The 18,277-nt window shown below is 52.4% G+C and overlaps 6 protein-coding genes across 6 annotated transcripts; 3 read left to right on the top strand and 3 right to left on the bottom strand.

Annotated features, from left to right (window-relative positions):
- Nucleotides 1–564: 564 nt before the first annotated feature.
- PV05_03448 (uncharacterized protein) lies at nucleotides 565–3,548 on the bottom strand. The gene has a single exon (XM_013464088.1). It carries the CDS (start codon nucleotides 3,037–3,039, stop codon nucleotides 805–807), a length of 2,235 nt encoding a protein of 744 aa, XP_013319542.1. The 5' UTR covers nucleotides 3,040–3,548; the 3' UTR covers nucleotides 565–804.
- A 1,135-nt stretch (nucleotides 3,549–4,683) lies between these two features.
- Nucleotides 4,684–7,801, bottom strand: PV05_03449 (uncharacterized protein). The gene is made up of 5 exons (XM_013464089.1): nucleotides 7,547–7,801; nucleotides 7,053–7,352; nucleotides 6,747–6,996; nucleotides 5,959–6,698; nucleotides 4,684–5,909 (listed from the first exon to the last, which is right to left on the bottom strand). The coding sequence occupies exons 2-5, from the start codon at nucleotides 7,065–7,067 to the stop codon at nucleotides 5,118–5,120; spliced, it is 1,797 nt and encodes a 598-aa protein (XP_013319543.1). The 5' UTR covers nucleotides 7,068–7,352; nucleotides 7,547–7,801; the 3' UTR covers nucleotides 4,684–5,117.
- Nucleotides 7,802–8,103: 302 nt separating this feature from the next.
- On the top strand, nucleotides 8,104–12,430 carry PV05_03450 (uncharacterized protein). Its single transcript, XM_013464090.1, has 3 exons — nucleotides 8,104–8,883; nucleotides 8,935–11,658; nucleotides 11,706–12,430. The coding sequence occupies exons 1-3, from the start codon at nucleotides 8,494–8,496 to the stop codon at nucleotides 11,835–11,837; spliced, it is 3,246 nt and encodes a 1,081-aa protein (XP_013319544.1). The 5' UTR covers nucleotides 8,104–8,493; the 3' UTR covers nucleotides 11,838–12,430.
- PV05_03451 (ribosome biogenesis GTP-binding protein YsxC) lies at nucleotides 12,219–14,345 on the bottom strand. The gene has a single exon (XM_013464091.1). The coding sequence runs from the start codon at nucleotides 14,256–14,258 to the stop codon at nucleotides 12,405–12,407; it is 1,854 nt and encodes a 617-aa protein (XP_013319545.1). The 5' UTR covers nucleotides 14,259–14,345; the 3' UTR covers nucleotides 12,219–12,404.
- A 168-nt stretch (nucleotides 14,346–14,513) lies between these two features.
- On the top strand, nucleotides 14,514–16,166 carry PV05_03452 (uncharacterized protein). The gene is made up of 2 exons (XM_013464092.1): nucleotides 14,514–14,617; nucleotides 14,671–16,166. The coding sequence occupies exons 1-2, from the start codon at nucleotides 14,549–14,551 to the stop codon at nucleotides 15,175–15,177; spliced, it is 576 nt and encodes a 191-aa protein (XP_013319546.1). The 5' UTR covers nucleotides 14,514–14,548; the 3' UTR covers nucleotides 15,178–16,166.
- Nucleotides 16,167–16,191: 25 nt separating this feature from the next.
- On the top strand, nucleotides 16,192–18,014 carry PV05_03453 (uncharacterized protein). Its single transcript, XM_013464093.1, has one exon. The coding sequence runs from the start codon at nucleotides 16,423–16,425 to the stop codon at nucleotides 17,845–17,847; it is 1,425 nt and encodes a 474-aa protein (XP_013319547.1). The 5' UTR covers nucleotides 16,192–16,422; the 3' UTR covers nucleotides 17,848–18,014.
- Nucleotides 18,015–18,277: the final 263 nt, after the last annotated feature.

The following is an 18,277-nucleotide window of genomic DNA, read 5'->3' on the forward strand; positions in this document are numbered from 1 at the left end:
GCTCCAGCTTCCTCTGCCGAAGTAGTTGCAGGTATTGATGGGATCGTGCATGCTTGCTTCCAATGTTGTGGGAAGGGGAATAGTGCTTCAAGGGCCGCGCCAATTGCTGTTTTTCGAGCCCCAATCCCATGATCGATAATTTTTTTAACGGTGTTATTGCATGCTCGGATGTCTGGGCAACTACTGACGAGTAAGACTTCAGAAACGACATGTAGAAGCGCCGGTCTGCTTTCAGAATACCAGTGGGGGTAGAATATGGCTTCCCTATGGGACATGGTGACGCTGGAAGGCGATCGTATCCGTCATTGAAGAACTTTCATAAGTACTCGTACCAGCTTCTCGGAGAAGCCATAAAAGAGCATTCACAGACATGAGAATCCGCTGCCGGCAGCTTGATTCTCGGCCACATAGATTGTGCCCTCCAGCAGCTTCGGATTGCATCTCGACCATCAGGAAGGGGAAAAGTGTTGCATCCTTGGCCGGTTGGGTATAGGGGCACGCCATGGGATGTGTGACAAGCGTTGGATTGAGCGGATATCTGAAATGGGAATCCGGCTTCGGCGCAGAGACATCATACTGATACACGGGGTTGTTTGGCGTGTCATAAGGCCAATTCGACCACTTTCAGGGGTCATTCTGATACTGTACAAAACGGGCGCCGAGCGCCGACTCTCACAAGCACATCCTCCACATTATCGTCATCATCACAAAAGAAGAAAATTCTTATAAGTACAGGGGTGACGTTTAACATAGGTATCACTGAATCCATTCGGCCAAGACACCAGGAACGGTCGATTCCTCTTCCTAACGCGCTGTGGCGAGCGCCGTCTTGACGTCCCACCCATGGTAAGGCCAATCAATAAATTCTTGCGACGGGATATCGTCCCGCGGTGGAACAGATGACAATCTCTCCAAGGCCGCTCTGTAATTGTGCTCCCGTCGAGAACGTGACGTTTCTCTCGAGTCACCTGTCGAGGTAGAAAAGAATGTAGCACGGCTCAAACGCGTCGCACCTTTCGTAACAGGGAGAAGACTGGGCGAGGGCATGAAAGACATGTCAGTGTCAGGATCCAGGGAAGTCTCTGTTCGGAAGCTTGCCATGGAAAACCTGTTACTCGGGTCAATGGATCTGCCGGTTTGAAACGTGGTGCAAGACGCCTGATCAGAGTTGCTATCAGAGCCGAGAATTTCTTGATTTCTTGGTCTAGCCCGCGAGAAATTTTCGGACGTGGCTGCTGCTGGCAGGTGTCGGTCATGAGGCTTTCTATCCAGGTCTCTCAGCACCCGGATTCGTGGGTCGGTGCTCCTCTGTCCGTGCTGCAAGGCTGCCTTCTTCAGCCTCATGACTGCAAGCAATGACTCTTCCTGCTTGGTCACACTGACCATTCTTCGGCTCTCTATACTCGCATTATCCGATAGACAGGAGCTTCGGAGAGACGTACGGCGTGACTCCGTAGGGGTAGGGGGAAATGAGGTTAGAAGATCGGATTCCTCAGGTTCTGGCGCGGACGAGTGGTCGCTGAAGTACGTCTGTCTCGAATCGTGGGTCCTGTTGGGGGGCTTGATTGACGGTCTTGCCCCTCGCTTCGACGCATTGCGAGCCACTCGTCTCACGCTAGGCGTTGCCTGTATGGATGCATTCTGCTTTGTGTCAATGGCTTTCGCAGTTTCAACCACAATATCTGATTCCATCAGCGACTCGACCGCTATGCTATCACGCAGTTGAGGCAGAGAACCTCGATGGGGGTTTATGCCACGTTGCTGCTGTTCCTCATCATCCGACGAAGAGAGATCGAGTATACTTGTGGTGTGCAGGTCGCTTGAAGCCAAGAACTTCGACTTTGGCTTTACAGAGTTTACCGGCTGCGGTTGCGGCTCATGCTGCGATAGCGTCACCTTTGATGATTTGGCGTTGAGTGTTGACACCCGAGGGGGAATGGCAGAGGCTGGCAACACATGGCGTGAAGAAGAACTCGACGGCTTAGACATCGCCGATGCAGTATCGCCATGCGAGATTTCTGAAATGAAAGCGGACATCCGCTCCAAACCTTTGGACACTGGACCAATCCTTCCATCCTCGAAAGCACTTTCCATCCCCGCGACAAAGCTGGGCTGAAATTCTGGTTCGTGGACGCTCTCTTCTTCGCTGCTGTCGCCTTCCAGTCCGTCAAACCAATGTTTTGCCCCAACCCTCGGTCGCCTGATGTTGAGTTTGATGTGTGGTGCGTCGACTGGGGCATCTGCGGAAGTGCGGAACGCCTTGGACGTTTTGGCATCGGCCACTGGGACCTTCCCCATGAAACCGGATCGAGAATCCCCGGGATGTTGACCTTCACTGTATGAGACAGAGGATTTTGAGGAGGGTGCCGAAACAGACTTTCCGGCATGGTCAGTGGAGGTCGTATACCTTTGACTGCTAAACAGTGTTCGAGCTGGCGAAGCGGAAGAATCCGATTTTATTTTCGAAAGCTTCTTGGTTTCCACCTTGTCTCGGTTCTTGGATGACCTGAAGACACGCAACTGGCGCAGCGAATCTTTCTCAGGCGTGGTCGCCTTGACAATGACAGGTGAGCCTTTGCGCAGGGCAAAGTCCCGCCTCGACGAATCGGAAGTTTGTTGCGATATAGCCAAAGGCATTCTTTGAGGGTCATAGTGAGAGCCGAGGGTTGAGGAAGAAGTCTGCGATTTGAGTCGTTTTGAATGTATCGATTTTGCTGTCTCGGCACTGATGCAGAAGTCTTCATGCAATAGCACTGAAGAGGCCTTCAGCCTCAACTCTGGAGCCGTATCCGGTTTTTCGGTTGGCGCCCTCGAAGAACCCAGCTCCGTCGTGGCATCTGAGAACGATAACGCCGGTATCCTGGCTGTATTCGAAGAGCTGACACTTTCGTTACGGGCGGTGTTGAGAGCGGCTTCGGAGATGCCGAGGACGTTTTGAGCCTTATGTTCCTTCCTGTCCGGTTTCCACTCTTGATAAAGTGCATTGGACTTCGCTCTTTTCAGCGAGCCTGGGAGATGAAATCTTTGGCCAGTGCCCATCTCCGAGTCTGTTGCTCTTTGTTGAAGAAGACAGATTCCCTGCTATCTGCACCGGCTGACCAATCGGCGGTTCGCGATGAGGATGATACTGTACAACTCAACGGAACATGTTTTTTTTGCCAATCGACACTGCTCGCCCAAATGTATGCTTGCGTCTAGAGACAATATCTTTCTGCTGTCGAGTTGAGTCGTACTAACAAATCGCAATAACATGAAAACTTCGAGTCGAAGTGCCCGAGGTTGCGGGTGTAAGAAGACCGTTTTGAGTCTGGTGGGCAAGGGTTTCGAGGAGGGAGCAGTCCGTCTGATGTCGTCGCGAATGTGGAGGTGAAATGTATCGCAGGCCTATCTTTCAGTAGAAGAAAGTAGCCGTCGTAGTAGACAGTCCCTGGGGTCAGATGAAGAGCCTGGAGGACCCAGCATTGCCAACGACGATACGTGATGAGCAACGAAACCTACCATGATGGGACTGGAGATGGAGGAAGCAGTGGAACCACGGCATCTTTAGGGTCTGGAAGGCAATGACGAACGTGAGAGCTAGACGACCAGATAGCTAGTGGGGGGGTTGTCCAAGAGCATACTACTCGTAGCAAAGCAGAAGCCATGATGGGCCTAAGCTAGTGACAATCCTTGAGGCGGTCAGCGTGTGAGCGAGGCTTTAGCTAGCATCGGTATAAGGTTGCATTGTGGAAGTTGCCAATGCTTTTCTTTTGCAAGTCAGATTATGTGGCGGCGTCCTGCTCGTAGTACTGTGTTACTTTGTTGGCAGGCTCTGTACACAGTAGAAAGTCGTGTCCGGCGTTGTTTGCCAGAATTTGGAGGGCTAGTGAGGGCCTTGAAAAAGCATACTACGATTACTGTATGGGGCGACGCCGGCACTGAGCCACTAGGTCTGTGCCAGCATTCGAGGGAAGATGGGTGGATGGGTCACTCCAATTTCTTGCATGCATGGATCCGGCACACCGGAGCCAGGGGTCTTCCTTCAACCTTCAACCTTGGGATCAGTCGTCACGGAGATTCCAGCGTACAAGCGCCTCATGCAAAGCCCGTGTGATGCCGTCCAACAGACACAGGCGGAGAGCTCCAAAAGTGGTGGAAACGCTACCCACTCGTTGCTGCTGATAGCCATGCAAGTGCCCTAAAGTGTGCTTAGTAGCACAACAGGCGCGAACAGGATGACCAAATCGGAGGGGCTGATCTTCAGGAGGTCAAACTCTGCGGAATAATAAGACCCTCATGACCCTACAGGTACCCGGTGCCTTACCTGGAGAGGAGCCAGCAAAGAGCCGAGGACGTACGTCGACTCCTCACCCAGATCGCTGCTCGTTATCATTTTCAATCTTTTACCCGGCGGTGCTTAACACCCAGTCGTCTTCAAGCGCCTCGACATAACGATTTCTCTGGACGCAATGACCCCCAACCAGACCAAGAACATAAGTAGACGATGTTTCTTCCCGACACATCAAATATAGCGAGCGCACCTCTTTTGGAGACTATTTGGGTTGAACACGGCAACCCTAGCTTGGGTAGCTTGCGAGGAAGGTAATCTCTTCATGGCTTGGTCTACTTGGACTCGCACATGGGAAGAGTGTTTGATGGTCACCTTGCCGCGCGTGTAGGCTGTTCTTCTCGCCACGTTTTCTCGTGCATTGATCGATTCCTATCTTGATGGCCATTCTCCTTCGTCGTTCCATCCCATCATTAAGGCGCTAAGCACAAAGCTTCCGACGGCTATCGTTCCACGAAGACTACTAGTAGTTCAGCCTTTGTAGCGAGAACGTCGCCATTCTGAGACCCGAGACGTATCGCGAGAAGCTAAGACTTGAGAGCCACACTCCATCCTTCGCTCACGTACTCTGTATTGACCTGCGCAACAGGCGACCTTACATCGGTCCCCAAGAGCGAATCAACTTTGAATCACGCGTCCCTCGTTGGCTCTTTGAACCCCGCCGCCGTCTACTATGAAATCACAACAGCCTCGGCCACCGCCTGCTTGATATTCGTTTCAGACGTAGGACGGAGAGCCAAGACATGACCCGTGGCCAAGTTGGCATGTTGTCAACCCATCTAGTCGAACCTCAGTCAGCAGTCGCCGTTGAAGTGCTGGCAAAGTCGCTGGAGTAGCCAATGTCTCCGATGGGTTGAGAAAACTCCTCCATGCCTACGCTTTCATTGGGGGCTGAACGGTCGATGTCTATCAAGGTCCTGGAAATGCTGATCTTCCGACGGAGTACCGGGACTGTCGGAGAAGGTCCCGTGAGACATGTGTCTCCTGTCGAGACAGAAATCTCTTCGTAATAACCCCATCTGGACACCTTTTGGTCGAAATCGTCGTATGTGATAAACTCGTGACAGCCTTCAGCAGCAGTGAAGTCGCAACCTTTCGCGCATTTTTTGAGCTCATTGGCGAGCAACGCTGTCCTCTTCGATGGAAGTGTCTGGTCAACAACGTTCTCGTAGAGATGCTCAATGTATGCAAAAGGGTCCAAAAACTTCTGGACGCCTTGAAGTTCATCTTTGTTCAGAGTTTGTAGCTGCCATGACTGCTTGTCTCCGGGCAAAAGAATCTGTTCTTCTACCAGATCAGCCAGCGCCTTGTCCAGAGTCCGCTCCGCAAAGTTGCACGGATCGAGCATCCTATGGAAGCCATCCTTGTACAGCAGAATTCCCTGTTGCTCGACGTCCATAAACCGCAAAACCGCAGTTCGCATGAGAATGATGTACGAGGGGAGGTAGCAGCCGACCTGTGCTTCTGGAAACAGCAAACAGGTGTAGCAAAACCTATGTCCAAGGAGATGTGATTCAGAGGTATCGACATCAAAGCCGTAGCACTCTCGGTGCTGCCAGCTGTTGCAAACTTCGCAGAAAAGCTATACTGGTCAGCATCGGAGCAGGGGATCTTGTAGGAGGGTTGCCTACCATGTCTTTCGACCTATGTCGGCCTCCACACTCACACTTGATTCTTGACGACCGTAAGCGCCTTTTGATCGTCCCCCCAGCCAGCAAGTTCTCGTCGAAAACAGGGCTGACGCCAGTCACGCAACGTTGAATAGCGTAGCAATGAGTCAGAATTTGTGCGAGTTTGCTCGTGACCAAGCGTCTCGGATGGTCGACGGTTGATCGTCGTGGTGGATTGACTGAGGCATTGCTGGACCCCATACTGTTCTGCTGGACAATGCCTGTGGCACTGACATGTTTCGGGTCATCTGTCTCTTCAGCCTGCCGGTTGCTGTCAAATTGTCTCTGGACTCCGTCTTCTTGAACTCCTTGACCATGTGCCACTTTTACACGCTTGGCTGGAATTGGGACATTATCCGCCCGTTTCCGTCTAGAACCAGAGTCCCTGAGGGTGGAGATAAGATTCGTAGTTGGCTGCGAGGAAGTCTTTTGCATGGCTTGCAATTGCTTGCTCATGGCCGTGTCATGTGGGTCCACGGACGAGATCGCCTCTTCAGAATGAAGAGAGCGGACTCCAACAGCGACCTGATGATGTCCGGTCTCGAGCTTTCCAACCATATTCCAACCATCATCCCACAGCGTATTACAAATCTTATCGCCGGCCTCGTCTGGAAAGTCTTGTTGATCGACAAAGCCAGGGGGCTGATAGCTTGGTGGACAGTCGTCGTTGTAGATGAGGCTCATTCCCAGCCTCCGGTGTGCTGACAAGTGTCAGCTTGGCAGATCGCACACTTCAGCGTAAAACCAACCTGGTAGGTGAGGCAGATCTTTCAAAGAACGAAGCAGAGCACGTATGACTGATTTGAAGCTCTTTTGGAAATTCTCGAGCACCAAGGCACGACTTGTAGGAGCTAGCTCGATGCTATTGAGACGACCGTCAACATACTTGAAGGCAAATGAGTAGGTTTCGAGTACGGCTCGAGGTTCTACAGCTTTGGTGATGAAGACTTGTAGGGTGTCCAGATAGCTGCGCTGGAGAGCTTCGAAGATGCCATCTTCCTGCAGCATCAATTAGTATCCTCCCTCAGACCGCGCCTCATGGAACGAGTCCTCACCAGCATTTCGAGCATCTGGTCAGCTCTTGTGTGACCTCCACGCACGAGAAATCGTATTTCCTGACCAGAGTCCGTCGACTTTCCTTCGAGAGCTTTGAAGGCTGCGTACAAGTCGACCTCGTCAGCATCAACGACGGCATTGATCTGCTCAATGTATCGAACACGAAAGCAGGGCGATGTCCATGGAATGAGTTCCCGAGTATGGGCGATGCATGCCAATGAGGCGTTGATGAAAATTTGCACCAGGGCAAGGCTCTTCTCTTGCGTGAGGATTTGCTCGGATGGCTTGGACAAGAGAAGCTGTTCAGCCATTGTCAGCAGCAGAATCCAAGAAGGCAGACGGGAAGATTGGAGTGCGTTGAAAAGTATCGACGGGGATTCTCAGGTAAGAAGAGCGGTCAATTCGAAAGCCCACAGCCAGCGCAGTTAAATTCTTACAAGAACCTCCCTGCTCTTACCTCGAGCGCCAGCCAGAGCCTGAGATAACTACCTACCTCAGTTTAACCTGTGCAGAACCATGACAACACTTCCGACGCCGTTTATTCTTGGGGCGGGAATTTGAATGCTGTACACCCGGACGCGAAACGGGTACTAGTAAGGTCCATGGTAGAGCGTTTCCCATGGTACAGCTCCACAACCAATTGGTAACTGACTCGGCCCTCGGTCATTGCTAGACTCATCAGGTATTCACGACGTTCTATTCTGTGACTGAAAGCCACGATCTTCGACCGTGACACGCCCCAAACTGGTCATCATTCTAGGCAAAAATTCGGGTGACAGCTCGAAACAGTCCCAAAGGTTCTTGAAGCAGAGAACATCCCAATTTCCACATCGTCGAGACGAAGCATAGTTGGGTATCATCCAGCATAGTTTCCTTTTTTTCCAATTCTGTCGGTGGCAACCGCCTGAACAAAGGAAGAAAAAACATCAGCCTCGCGTACCATCGCCTGTGCCGTCAGTGGCGGGATTTGGGCCGCCAAGGCCTAGTGAGCCCTTAGTAACTAGCCTGGCACCAGCCTCAAAACGTCTGCATTCTGTATTGTGCCGGGGCGAGATCCCTCCGCCCATATCACGCTCCATTTGTTCCTCTTCACTTCTCAGCGGTAACGCTCTGCTCGATAACGGCACTTCACGACTGTCTGCATGAACACTTGGTCGCGGTCATATTTGGACGTTCCTTGTACCGAGATTTGCCTCCACCAAGTCTTCCCTCCACGAATCCAACCCTCCGACTGGAACGACCAGCTACTTGGTCTTCTGCTTGAGCGAAGCCTCGACTGGGCCAATCGTTCAAACAGGGTTAACTCGAAGACACTACGACTAAGTTCGCCAACATACCATAGAGTGTCCTCCCCTCAGACCTGTCCTGCCACGACGCGCCTTAAGACGTTCTCCTCCTGTTCGCAACCCAAATGCTAGTGTTGAATTTCACGCCGTCATAATGCACGCTTTGGACAAGGAGGAAACAATGGACGTGGCGTCCGTCCAAGAGCCATGCCGGCCACGACATCCGAGCACGTTTCATGGGCAGAGACCACAGAGCAGAGATGTCGGAGCATTTACCAAAGATGTGGACAGACATGCTTTACTAGGACAACTGTCTTTCGCTCCCGCTACGCAAACCACTGTTGTCACCACCACGACAACCACGACGACCAGATTCCCGCCATTCTTGATGCGTCCTCCGCGTCAGATGCAAGAGCTGGATCTAAAGCACTACCCCCTCGCAGCAAACCCCACACCCGCCAACCTCAAGAAGATACAATTTGAAATCGGAGGAAGACAAACCGTCTTTAGTGAGGCTGAAGACACTTCGCTTGCATTGGAACAGGTAGGAGCACGCACCATTCGTGCCCGAGTTTTATGCTAATAAATGGAACAGTTAGAGGAAGAGCATCGAAGTCTCCGAAGCGCCAATGGAAGAATCCGAACTATCAAGACATTTCGCCCCTGGTCTGAGATGCCAGATGAGGATTTGACTATGACATCGCTGCATAGACGGGACCAAAAGAGGCCGGCTTCACCAGAATCCATCAGTGGCGATGAAGATCACATAGGGCTGCAAGGATCCGGCTTCGCCTCGAGCCAGCGCGGTGCCTCTGTACGATCCCACAGCAGACGAGAGCGGCCCGCCGTGCGGTCTTTATCGAGAGCTCATGACCTGCAAGACTTGAATCCGATCACGCCAGATAGTATGCCAAAAGTTTCCCACCATAGGCGAATCGACCGAGATGCCGCCCACACATCCAGAAGTTCAACCACGCTGCTTCCCTCGCCAAATATGGATCATCAACCCACATTTCAAAATGCTCAGTCTGTTACCTCTAGAGCCAGCCAACACGATTCGATGACTCTGGAAGGTGACTCGGGCGTTGAGGGTGAACAATCAGTACTTGCACGAGACGTGCTTCGAGGATCTTCTCAAGAAACCGCGGTCCCTACACCTCCGATTGATGAAGGCGGTCAAATACCCACAACTCGGCCGATAAGCAGACCAGCGCTGTCCTCGGTACCCGCTAGACTGCACGTTGCAGAAAGCCCATCTGGACAGGATGGTTCACTACCTAGTCCATCGTTATCGCCCGTTACGGCGGCCGCTACTTTGCAACACTCCGGCTATTTCGCAGACGATGATTCAAACTCTGAGGTCGCTTCTCAGCATGACACGATTACTGGAATGAGCGGCGCGGAAAGACCTCTTTCCAACTCTTTCCATACTCCGCGCATACCAGATCACAATGGCGGATATGGGTCCGCCCGATTTGGCCGATTCAAAGGTCGCTCCATTACGGATATCCCTGCCATGCTTGACTACTTTGAAGCCATTCCTGACGAACTCAAAAGTTATGTGATGCACCAACTACTCCGCAGATGTCCAAAGGCGGCTCTGCAAGTGGTTGCAGATACTGTCAACCCAGCCTTGAAGTGCGATTTCCTTACGATCCTACCGCCAGAACTGGGCCTCAACATACTAAAATACCTCGATCTTAAGAGTTTGTGCAGCGCGGCACAAGTCTCCAAGAAGTGGCGACAAATGATCAACAGTGATGAAAAGGCCTGGAAAGAACTTTTCGACGCCGATGGCTACACTCTTCCTGAAGGTGAACTGCAAAGAGCAATCACTGAAGGATGGGGTTGGCAGGATCCATATGGCTCTGACGGCTATGAGCAGAACCTCTCCGATATGCCGAGCTCGAAGTCCGAAACCGAGGCCAATGCGTCGTCTCCATCTACCGTTCCCGCTCCAAATAGGTTTAGCGGCATCCTGCGACGATCGAAACGAAAAGCAGCTACAATGCTCTCCAATCGCAACAAGCATGTCAAACGCACGTATTCCTCGCGTGAGAATTCAATTGACGTCAGTCTCGACTGGTTGAGCCAGGCCTCGAGCGCCGAAGGTCCATATAATGCGGCCAACGCCGCTCTTCTGGCTGTGCCACAACCTGATGTCGGCCTCCCAAGTCTGAAGGGTCTGCATCTCTACAAATCGCTGTATCGGAGACACCATCTGATTCGGAGAAACTGGATGTTCGAAGACACAAAGCCGCAGCATATCGCCTTTCGCGCGCATGACACCCATGTTGTGACTTGTCTACAGTTCGATACTGACAAAATCTTGACGGGAAGCGATGACAACAACATCAATATTTACGAAACTAGGACAGGCGTCCTCAAGGCCATCCTTACTGGTCACGAGGGCGGTGTTTGGGCTTTGCAATATGAGGGCAACACCCTCGTCTCAGGTTCAACCGACCGATCAGTCCGTGTGTGGAATATTGCCGAAGCGCGAGAGACTCAAGTCTTCCGTGGTCACACGTCGACTGTGAGATGCTTGCAAATCGTTATGCCCGTCAAGATTGGCGAGAATGCCGAAGGCAAGCCAATTATGACGCCCAAACAACCACTTATCATTACTGGTTCCCGAGACTCCACCCTGCGCGTCTGGAAGCTACCGAGGCCAGAAGATCCTGACTTGATCCAGTCGGAGAACGAGGCGGATGCTGACGACTGTCCCTACTTCGTGCGGACGCTGACTGGGCACCAACATTCGGTAAGAGCAATAGCTGCTCATGCTGACACTTTGGTGAGCGGCAGTTACGACTGCACCGTACGGGTGTGGAAAATCTCCACTGGCGAGACTATTCACCGTCTACAAGGCCACACGGCAAAAGTCTACAGCGTGGTCCTGGATCACGACCGCAATCGTTGCATAAGCGGCTCGATGGACAACATGGTCCGTATCTGGGATCTGCATACGGGCTCTCTCAAATATACCTTGGAAGGCCATACCTCGCTTGTTGGATTGCTCGACTTGAACTGCGACAAGCTTGTCTCCGCTGCGGCCGACTCGACCCTACGGATATGGGATCCCGAGAACGGACAGTGCAAGGCCACGCTGAGTGCACACACCGGTGCGATTACATGCTTCAAACACGATGGGCAAAAGGTCATCTCAGGCTCCGACCGGACGTTGAAGTTATGGAACATCAAGACGGGCGAGTGTATCAAAGACCTTCTTTCAGACCTGAGTGGGGTGTGGCAAGTCAAGTTCAACGAAAGACGTTGTGTTGCAGCCGTACAGAGGGATGGATTGACATACATTGAGGTGCGTGATATTCTTGCGGTTCATGTTGCTTGACTCACAATTTACAGGTCCTTGATTACGGCGCAGCTCGCGACGGCATACCCGACCACAACCTCGGCAGACGCATTGTTGTTGATGAATCTGGCTTTGAAGCACGCGCCGATGATGACTATCTTCTAGAAGATGGTCCGGATGCATAGGGCGCGAACGTCCGAACGGAACATAGGATGCATTAGGTGGAGGTGTGGATTCCACTTCCCTTACATCTTGCGGTAATGCTACAGAGCATTCGCACAATCACCCGGCGCATATTGGAAGGATTACGATTCGCTTTTCTCCTGGCACGCCATTGCAATGCCTCTTACGACTGTTTACGAGCGCGAGAATGGGTGCAACTTGGTTACGGATCGTCATGTACAGCCTCCGACTCCTGACGAACGATTGCATTTTCGGGCGCTAGTTTTGTTTGTTTGGTGCTCACGACTTCATATTGAGCTGAAGCATTTCCAAAAACGACGGGTCTGGTGTCTTGTTTGTGTGCGGCCGATTGGGAACATTCTGCAAATGGCGAGCGACAAAATGCTGACACGATGGAGCTTGAGCTTGAGCTGGCTCTTGAACGCTGAGCGCGCGGTTGGACTGGCTATGCTATGCTGTGCCGTGCCGTGCCGGACTGTCTGGTGCTACATGTGCTCTTCATCTCTTAAGACCACACGGCATGTAGATACTATTGTGTATGTTTCAGTAGATAAGTGCCCAATGCTGTGCTAGAGACCGGTCTGGCAAATACGATGGTATTCGTCTAGAACTCCTTTGCGGCTGCGTTTGGACGAATTCTTCTGGGTGTCGCCCGCAGCCATCGCTTCAAATGCATCCATGCCCCTAAGCACACCCTTGCCTGTCAATGCAGGTTGAGTGGTCTTTGCTTGCTCTCCTCCGGACATAGATCGAGCTTGCTTTCCATTCCGCTGCCCTTGTTTCCTGGACGGGACCTTGGACTTGGATTGAGATTGTTTTTGTGGCTTGTGAGACGCCATCAACGCTTCGAAAGCGTCGACGCCGCGGACCACGCCTTTGCCTGCAGGTAATGTCTTCGATGGGGATGCTCGGGTCTCCGAGGGTTTAGTGCCTGGCACGACGTTTTGAGAAGCTGTCCGTGAATCCCGAACAGGAGTCAATCTGATTCTTGGAGAATCGGCTTCCCGAGAGTGGGCGGTCGGCTTGTGCGAGGGTTTGATGTTGTCGTCAGATGTAGCCGCATCACGAGCAGATCGGAGTCTTGATGCGCGAGCTGTTGGGCTTCGCGTGGCACTCTGGCTGTCGAGGCGGAAGACAGGCTCGTGCAGGAAATCTTCGTCGGGCTTGGGCGAGGTACGTGCCGAGTTAAGTCTAGGTGCGAGTGATTTTGCAATTTGAGGCGATGACGATGACGATGGTGCTGATTTTGCGTTCATAATTTCGCGAATGAAATCTGCCACCGAGAGCTCGGGAAGGGACAGAGTAGACGAGTTCCTCACTTCTTCAGCTCTGGTCGGCGAGGTCTCCTTCACAGTTTCTTGATTCCTGTCCATCACTTGAGCCTCGGCCTCTGGAGTACGTGGGCCAGCCATATCGCGTATTGTTGATTCCCCGATGTTCAAGCTGGGCTGTTCTTTGGCGGGGATGTTCTTGAGCACGCCGTGAGCCTGCGCTTTCTGAACAACGTAGCTGTCCAATCCTGCGGCTCGAAGGATTGCCCATTGTAAGTTCTGCAAGCCGAAAGGGATGTCCTTTGTTTTGGGTGGCGGCTTGCCTCTTAGTGCTGCGGCGTGCAGATTTCCGACACTGATGATTTCGCCGAGGCCCAGCTCCTGCTCTTTCTGTGTATCTAATTGTACTTGGGAGCGAAGGCTGGTCAGTGCCTGTCGGACCTCACTTTGAGAGCCTTTATGAAGGAGCAGACGGTCGCATTTCGTGGCAATGATTTGATATGGTATTGCAAGCCCTCGAAGTACTTCGATCATATGACGGTCGCCGGCACCCACACCGTGTATAGCGTCCAGCAGCACAAAAGCTCTGCGGATATTCTTCCTCTTGACCAGATACGACATGATAGCTTCGCTCCATTGGGATCTGCTGCCGAAACCGTATCCTGGCATGTCAACGAGGGATAGCTTCGATGAGACATCTCCATCCCACCCCGGGACGGCGCCACCGCTTGGCTTCTTTGCTGCGAAGGCCCAGGCTGCCATGATAGTAGTCGCGCCTGGAGTCGAACTGGAGCGGTTGAGATCCTCGCCAGCGAGCGCATTGATCAGAGATGATTTACCGACATTGGATCGGCCGAGGAAAATGACCTCGGGGACGAGAAGACTACCGGGTTGGCCGCCTTGTTGGCGCCAGCCCTCGCCAGCCCATTGACGAAACGGTCTGTTGTGTTTGAAAAAGTACTCAGCAGCAGCTAGCTCTTGCAGTGTAGGGGGTTTGGTCTCCCAGTACCACGATTCGGCAGATCGTGGTTGTCCATTCAAAAGAGGTGAGAAGGCGTGGAATCTTCTCCGCCCATCCTGCAGCTGGGAGAGACGTTGACGAAGACGAGATCGGAGAACTTGCCGGCAGGAAAGGCAGGTGAACTTTTGCATCAATGATCTGTGCCAGAAATAACTCTGGGATGTTATAGTTGCTAATGAAACAAATGCACCGGCAAGGGACTTGAAAATGCAAAAACGGTTGATGAATCGTTTCCGCCGCGCAGGCACATTTCAGGCGAGTCAGGGTCTTCATCGCTGGGAGGCCAGAAGGATCCGCGGGCGGTCGGGCTGATTAAGCCGAGAGCCGAAGGCATTAAATCATCAACACCATCATTTCAACTGCGCCCGAGAACATTAGGCATGCGACTCGATCACTGGGCTTGCTCCAATTTCCTAACACGATGATCAATGCTGTGTTGGTCTTCAATAACAATGGCCAGCCTAGATTGACCAAGTTCTACTCTCAGCTGGTATTATGAGACTCGTGGATGTTGCTGGCAGGTTGCTGACCTTGCTGCCACAGGATACAGCGACACAGCAATCCTTGCTCAGTCAGATTTTCACCCTTGTGTCTGCTCGCCCGGCATCCGCATGCAACTTCCTTCCTCTGCCTCCCTTGTTGGCTCCTTCTAGCAGTACCACCTCGCCTGATGCGCCTACACAAATCACCTACCGACACTATGCGACGCTCTATTTCATCTTGATCTCGACATCTACCGAGTCTCCTCTTGCCCTCCTCGATTTCATCCAGGTCTTCGTCGAAGCCCTCGACAGACTGTTCGAAAATGTGTGCGAGCTGGACCTGATATTTGGGTTTGAAACGCTGCATGCTGTTCTCAGCGAAATGCTGGTGGGTGGCGTTGTAGTAGAAACAAGCCTCGACAAAATCGTCGAAGGAGTCAAGCTCAACGAGGGCACCAAAGGCAAGCGGAGAGCTATCAACTCTCGAGATTCCGGAAGTTCACTTGGCAGAGGAAGCGGTTTCGCTGGCCTAGGTTGGCCTACAACCGGACCGGGAAGTTGGAGATAACAGCCCATGAACAGGATCCGGTACGCTCGAAGGATGAATGTCTGAGGAACGCCTTCGCCTTCTACATCTGAGTGCAGCCTGGCAAACAAGCTTGTCGGGCACCGTCTGCAACAACATGTCTCTGTGCTTCCCGTCACACAGATGGGGTTCTGGAGGCACGGCAATATTGGTTGAGCTTGTTTGTCACGCTCTCTGTGGGTAAGCAAGCAGCAATTAGGTTGAGTTCGAACAGCCCAAAGGTACAATTCCGACAAATCGAAGGCCTAGACTATCACCTGCGAGACTTGATGGGATGAACTTCGGGTCTTGGCCAATACGTCCTTGATCCGAACACAGACAAAGAGCATCATCACAGCAAGTCGGAGGCGGGAGACGTGAACGACAAGCACAACTGCCTTTGGAACACCATATCACGAACTTACAAACGGTGTTTGTATGAGCCAGCGACCGCGGTAGCGCCTACGGATGCAATCAGCAAAGCTCTGTGTGAGCAGACCGCTAGCCATCATTCTCTCCTCCAATACTTGGGGTTTACCAAAGTGTGACATCCTTTTCGGCTCGAATCGAAACAGGCCACGGGCCGTGCAGATGTTGACGGTGCGGTAGGAAGCAACCCTGGCCAAGGCTGTTCTGTAAGGGCCAGTGTGATAACGCACTTGAAAGCCATGGTACTCCGTATTGGGGCGAGTGCTCAGGGAAACAGAGTAGATACAGTTCATTGCCTGAGACTCTGGGGTCCAGTTCGTCGCACAATGGTTGGCCAACCGACAAGAACCAGGGCTTCGGATGGACAACATTGAGCTTATCCAGTGTGATATCGGTGGAAGGGGCTGGGTGGACATGAGTGGCCTCGATATTCCCGGGCGCTTAAGAATAGGCCCTGAATGGGAGGATAGTCTGCGACTTGGACGAATCCAGTTAAGCTGGCCAACTAAAGGATCTCGCCCGTCCAGGCACTGCATATTCTAGGGGTCCATCTTGAACTTCATCCCCCGCTTCCCTCCTTGATTCGTTCTCCCTTGTGCTTCATGCAGTCACTCTTCTCGTTGTTCACCCTGTAGCTTCTGCCAATCACTACCATCCAGCGCTTCCGCTACGGCCCTCCAGCAACCATGGCAAGATACATCTACCGCCCGGATCGCTCCTTGCGTGCGACAAGCTGCTTCATGTCCCTTCCGGCCAGGGGGTCAGCAGTTTCAGGAGCAAAAAACTGGAGAATGTTAAAGAGCTGATCTTGCTACAAAGATGAGGTATCTGTCCTCAGTATCAGCTGTGTTCATCATTGTTTTTGCCTTTATCACTGCGCCAACGACAGCCAGACCCGGCAGTATCTGGAGTGTTCACATTGACAAAGATCCTGCCCCGCCTCCAGACGAAGGACCTCCTCAATCAGCAGGAGCTCTTCGAGACAAATCCAAGCTGAAGTACGAGATTGCCGGTATTGTAGGGGCTTACGGATTTTGGCTCATACTCACGTTCATCCTCTTCATCTTCGTTGGGAAAAGATTACGACGCAAATACCAAACATCCAATCGTACCTTGAGCATGGAGATCATCAAACCTGCACCACTGGCCAACAACCCCACGATGATGGTGGAAGCGCCCTTGAAGAGTCCCGGAAAGATGGCCAGCTTGAAATCATGGGCAAGTAGTGGGCGTACACATTCTCGAAAACAGTCCAATGTCACTGTGTCGACAATTGACGAGAGGATTCTCGAGGCGGACAAAGCCAAAAACATGGACGAAATGACCAAGCTATACGCAGCTGTCATGTTGCACGATGAAGCGAGGCCACAGAGAGCTCAGAGCAGTGCTCAGACAACTCCTAGAAGTCCCTGTTTCCCGCAAAATGAGGGTCTTCCTCCAACGCCTCGATCGGCCTACAATGTTCCACCGACGCCACGCTCGCCTCACTATCAAGCAAGTGGTAACGGACCGTTGTCGCCACGGTTTCCTCCCGAATTCCAGCACCTCCACAAGCTCCAGTCAGATGAGGCATCTCCGCCTGCTCTGATTCACCCCTTGGCACCTACTCCCGCCGAAGATCCTGCCTCGAGGACAGGATCGCAAAACAGCCGCAAATCCAAGATTTCCCAATTGTCACTCATCCCCGGACGAAGTGACTCTGCGGACCAGAACAAGCGACGACCTAGTCGCATCTCTGTTCGTGGCCAGCCTATCTCGCAGCCTCTGGGTTCAGCCGCTCTCACCGACTCATCGGTTTATTCTGAGCAGGGTAGTGTATCTCCTCGCATCTACCACCCCGGTCCGCCACCACCCACTCCGGGACAGAAGACTCCGGTGGTCTCAACGGAAGATGTTGAGAAGAAGGGTCCGCCTGCTCCATTATCGCTGCGAAGCGCAGCGGCCTCAAACAGCTCCCACACCTTGCCTTTCCGGCAATTCTACGACGGCTCATTGAAGAGTGCTCCGCCAACAAAAACAACCTTCCTGGATCGTCGCGAGAGCGCCTTGGGCGTACATCCAAAGACGGGCGTACCCCAGACACCGTACAGCCCCTACATGCCCATGACACCCATGACACCAGTCACTCCCAGTATGTTAGTGACAAAGAAAGACAGGAAACGTATGAAGAAGGAAGGCATGAAGGTCTTGAGCGAGGACGACATGGTCATGAGTGATGAAGATATGTGGGGCGAGTTGAAGTGATGCTTGAAGCAGTTCCATTCATTTCGTTGTCTCCTATGTTCGTTTCTGCCTTTCATGTTAGGCTGGGCTCTCGTGTCACCCAAATACGGCCTGCAATGTATATTAGGCACATGGTAGCGACTATAGATACCCGAGTTCAAGATCCATTCTAGAACTCTCTACGATGACCCCTGTCTTCAGCAGTAACACATCGGATGATGCTTGTAACTTACAATAAGAGGAGAAGCTAAATCAGGATGGACAATACTGTACGTAGCGGCCCTCGCCGCAAAAGGTAGTGAATGATTGGTGGGATAGTGAAGCCTGCACCGGCCTTAGACAGCAATTCGCCCTCCAGGGAGAACAGCCAGTGGGCGGCGTGGGCGGCGTGGGCGGCCTAGAGGCAGCTTGCTTGTCAATTTGACATGTGCCGCAAGTGAAACCAATAGCA

The sequence above is a fragment of the Exophiala xenobiotica genome, assembly GCF_000835505.1.
Source record: "Exophiala xenobiotica strain CBS 118157 unplaced genomic scaffold supercont1.2, whole genome shotgun sequence".
In the NCBI taxonomy this organism is placed as follows: domain Eukaryota; kingdom Fungi; phylum Ascomycota; class Eurotiomycetes; order Chaetothyriales; family Herpotrichiellaceae; genus Exophiala; species Exophiala xenobiotica.

Coding starts and splice junctions, on each gene's coding strand:
- PV05_03448 (XM_013464088.1), bottom strand. CDS start 3,039: ATGGGCACTGGCCAAAGATTTCATCTCCCAGGCTCGCTGAAAAGAGCG.
- PV05_03449 (XM_013464089.1), bottom strand. Junction 6,699..6,746: donor AGATCTGCCTCACCTACCAG/GTTGGTTTTACG, acceptor GACACTTGTCAG/CACACCGGAGGCTGGGAATG. Junction 5,910..5,958: donor GACATAGGTCGAAAGACATG/GTAGGCAACCCT, acceptor TGACCAGTATAG/CTTTTCTGCGAAGTTTGCAA.
- PV05_03450 (XM_013464090.1), top strand. CDS start 8,494: ATGCACGCTTTGGACAAGGAGGAAACAATGGACGTGGCGTCCGTCCAA. Junction 8,884..8,934: donor CTTCGCTTGCATTGGAACAG/GTAGGAGCACGC, acceptor TAAATGGAACAG/TTAGAGGAAGAGCATCGAAG. Junction 11,659..11,705: donor ATGGATTGACATACATTGAG/GTGCGTGATATT, acceptor CACAATTTACAG/GTCCTTGATTACGGCGCAGC.
- PV05_03451 (XM_013464091.1), bottom strand. CDS start 14,258: ATGCAAAAGTTCACCTGCCTTTCCTGCCGGCAAGTTCTCCGATCTCGT.
- PV05_03452 (XM_013464092.1), top strand. CDS start 14,549: ATGATCAATGCTGTGTTGGTCTTCAATAACAATGGCCAGCCTAGATTG. Junction 14,618..14,670: donor CCAAGTTCTACTCTCAGCTG/GTATTATGAGAC, acceptor TTGCTGCCACAG/GATACAGCGACACAGCAATC.
- PV05_03453 (XM_013464093.1), top strand. CDS start 16,423: ATGAGGTATCTGTCCTCAGTATCAGCTGTGTTCATCATTGTTTTTGCC.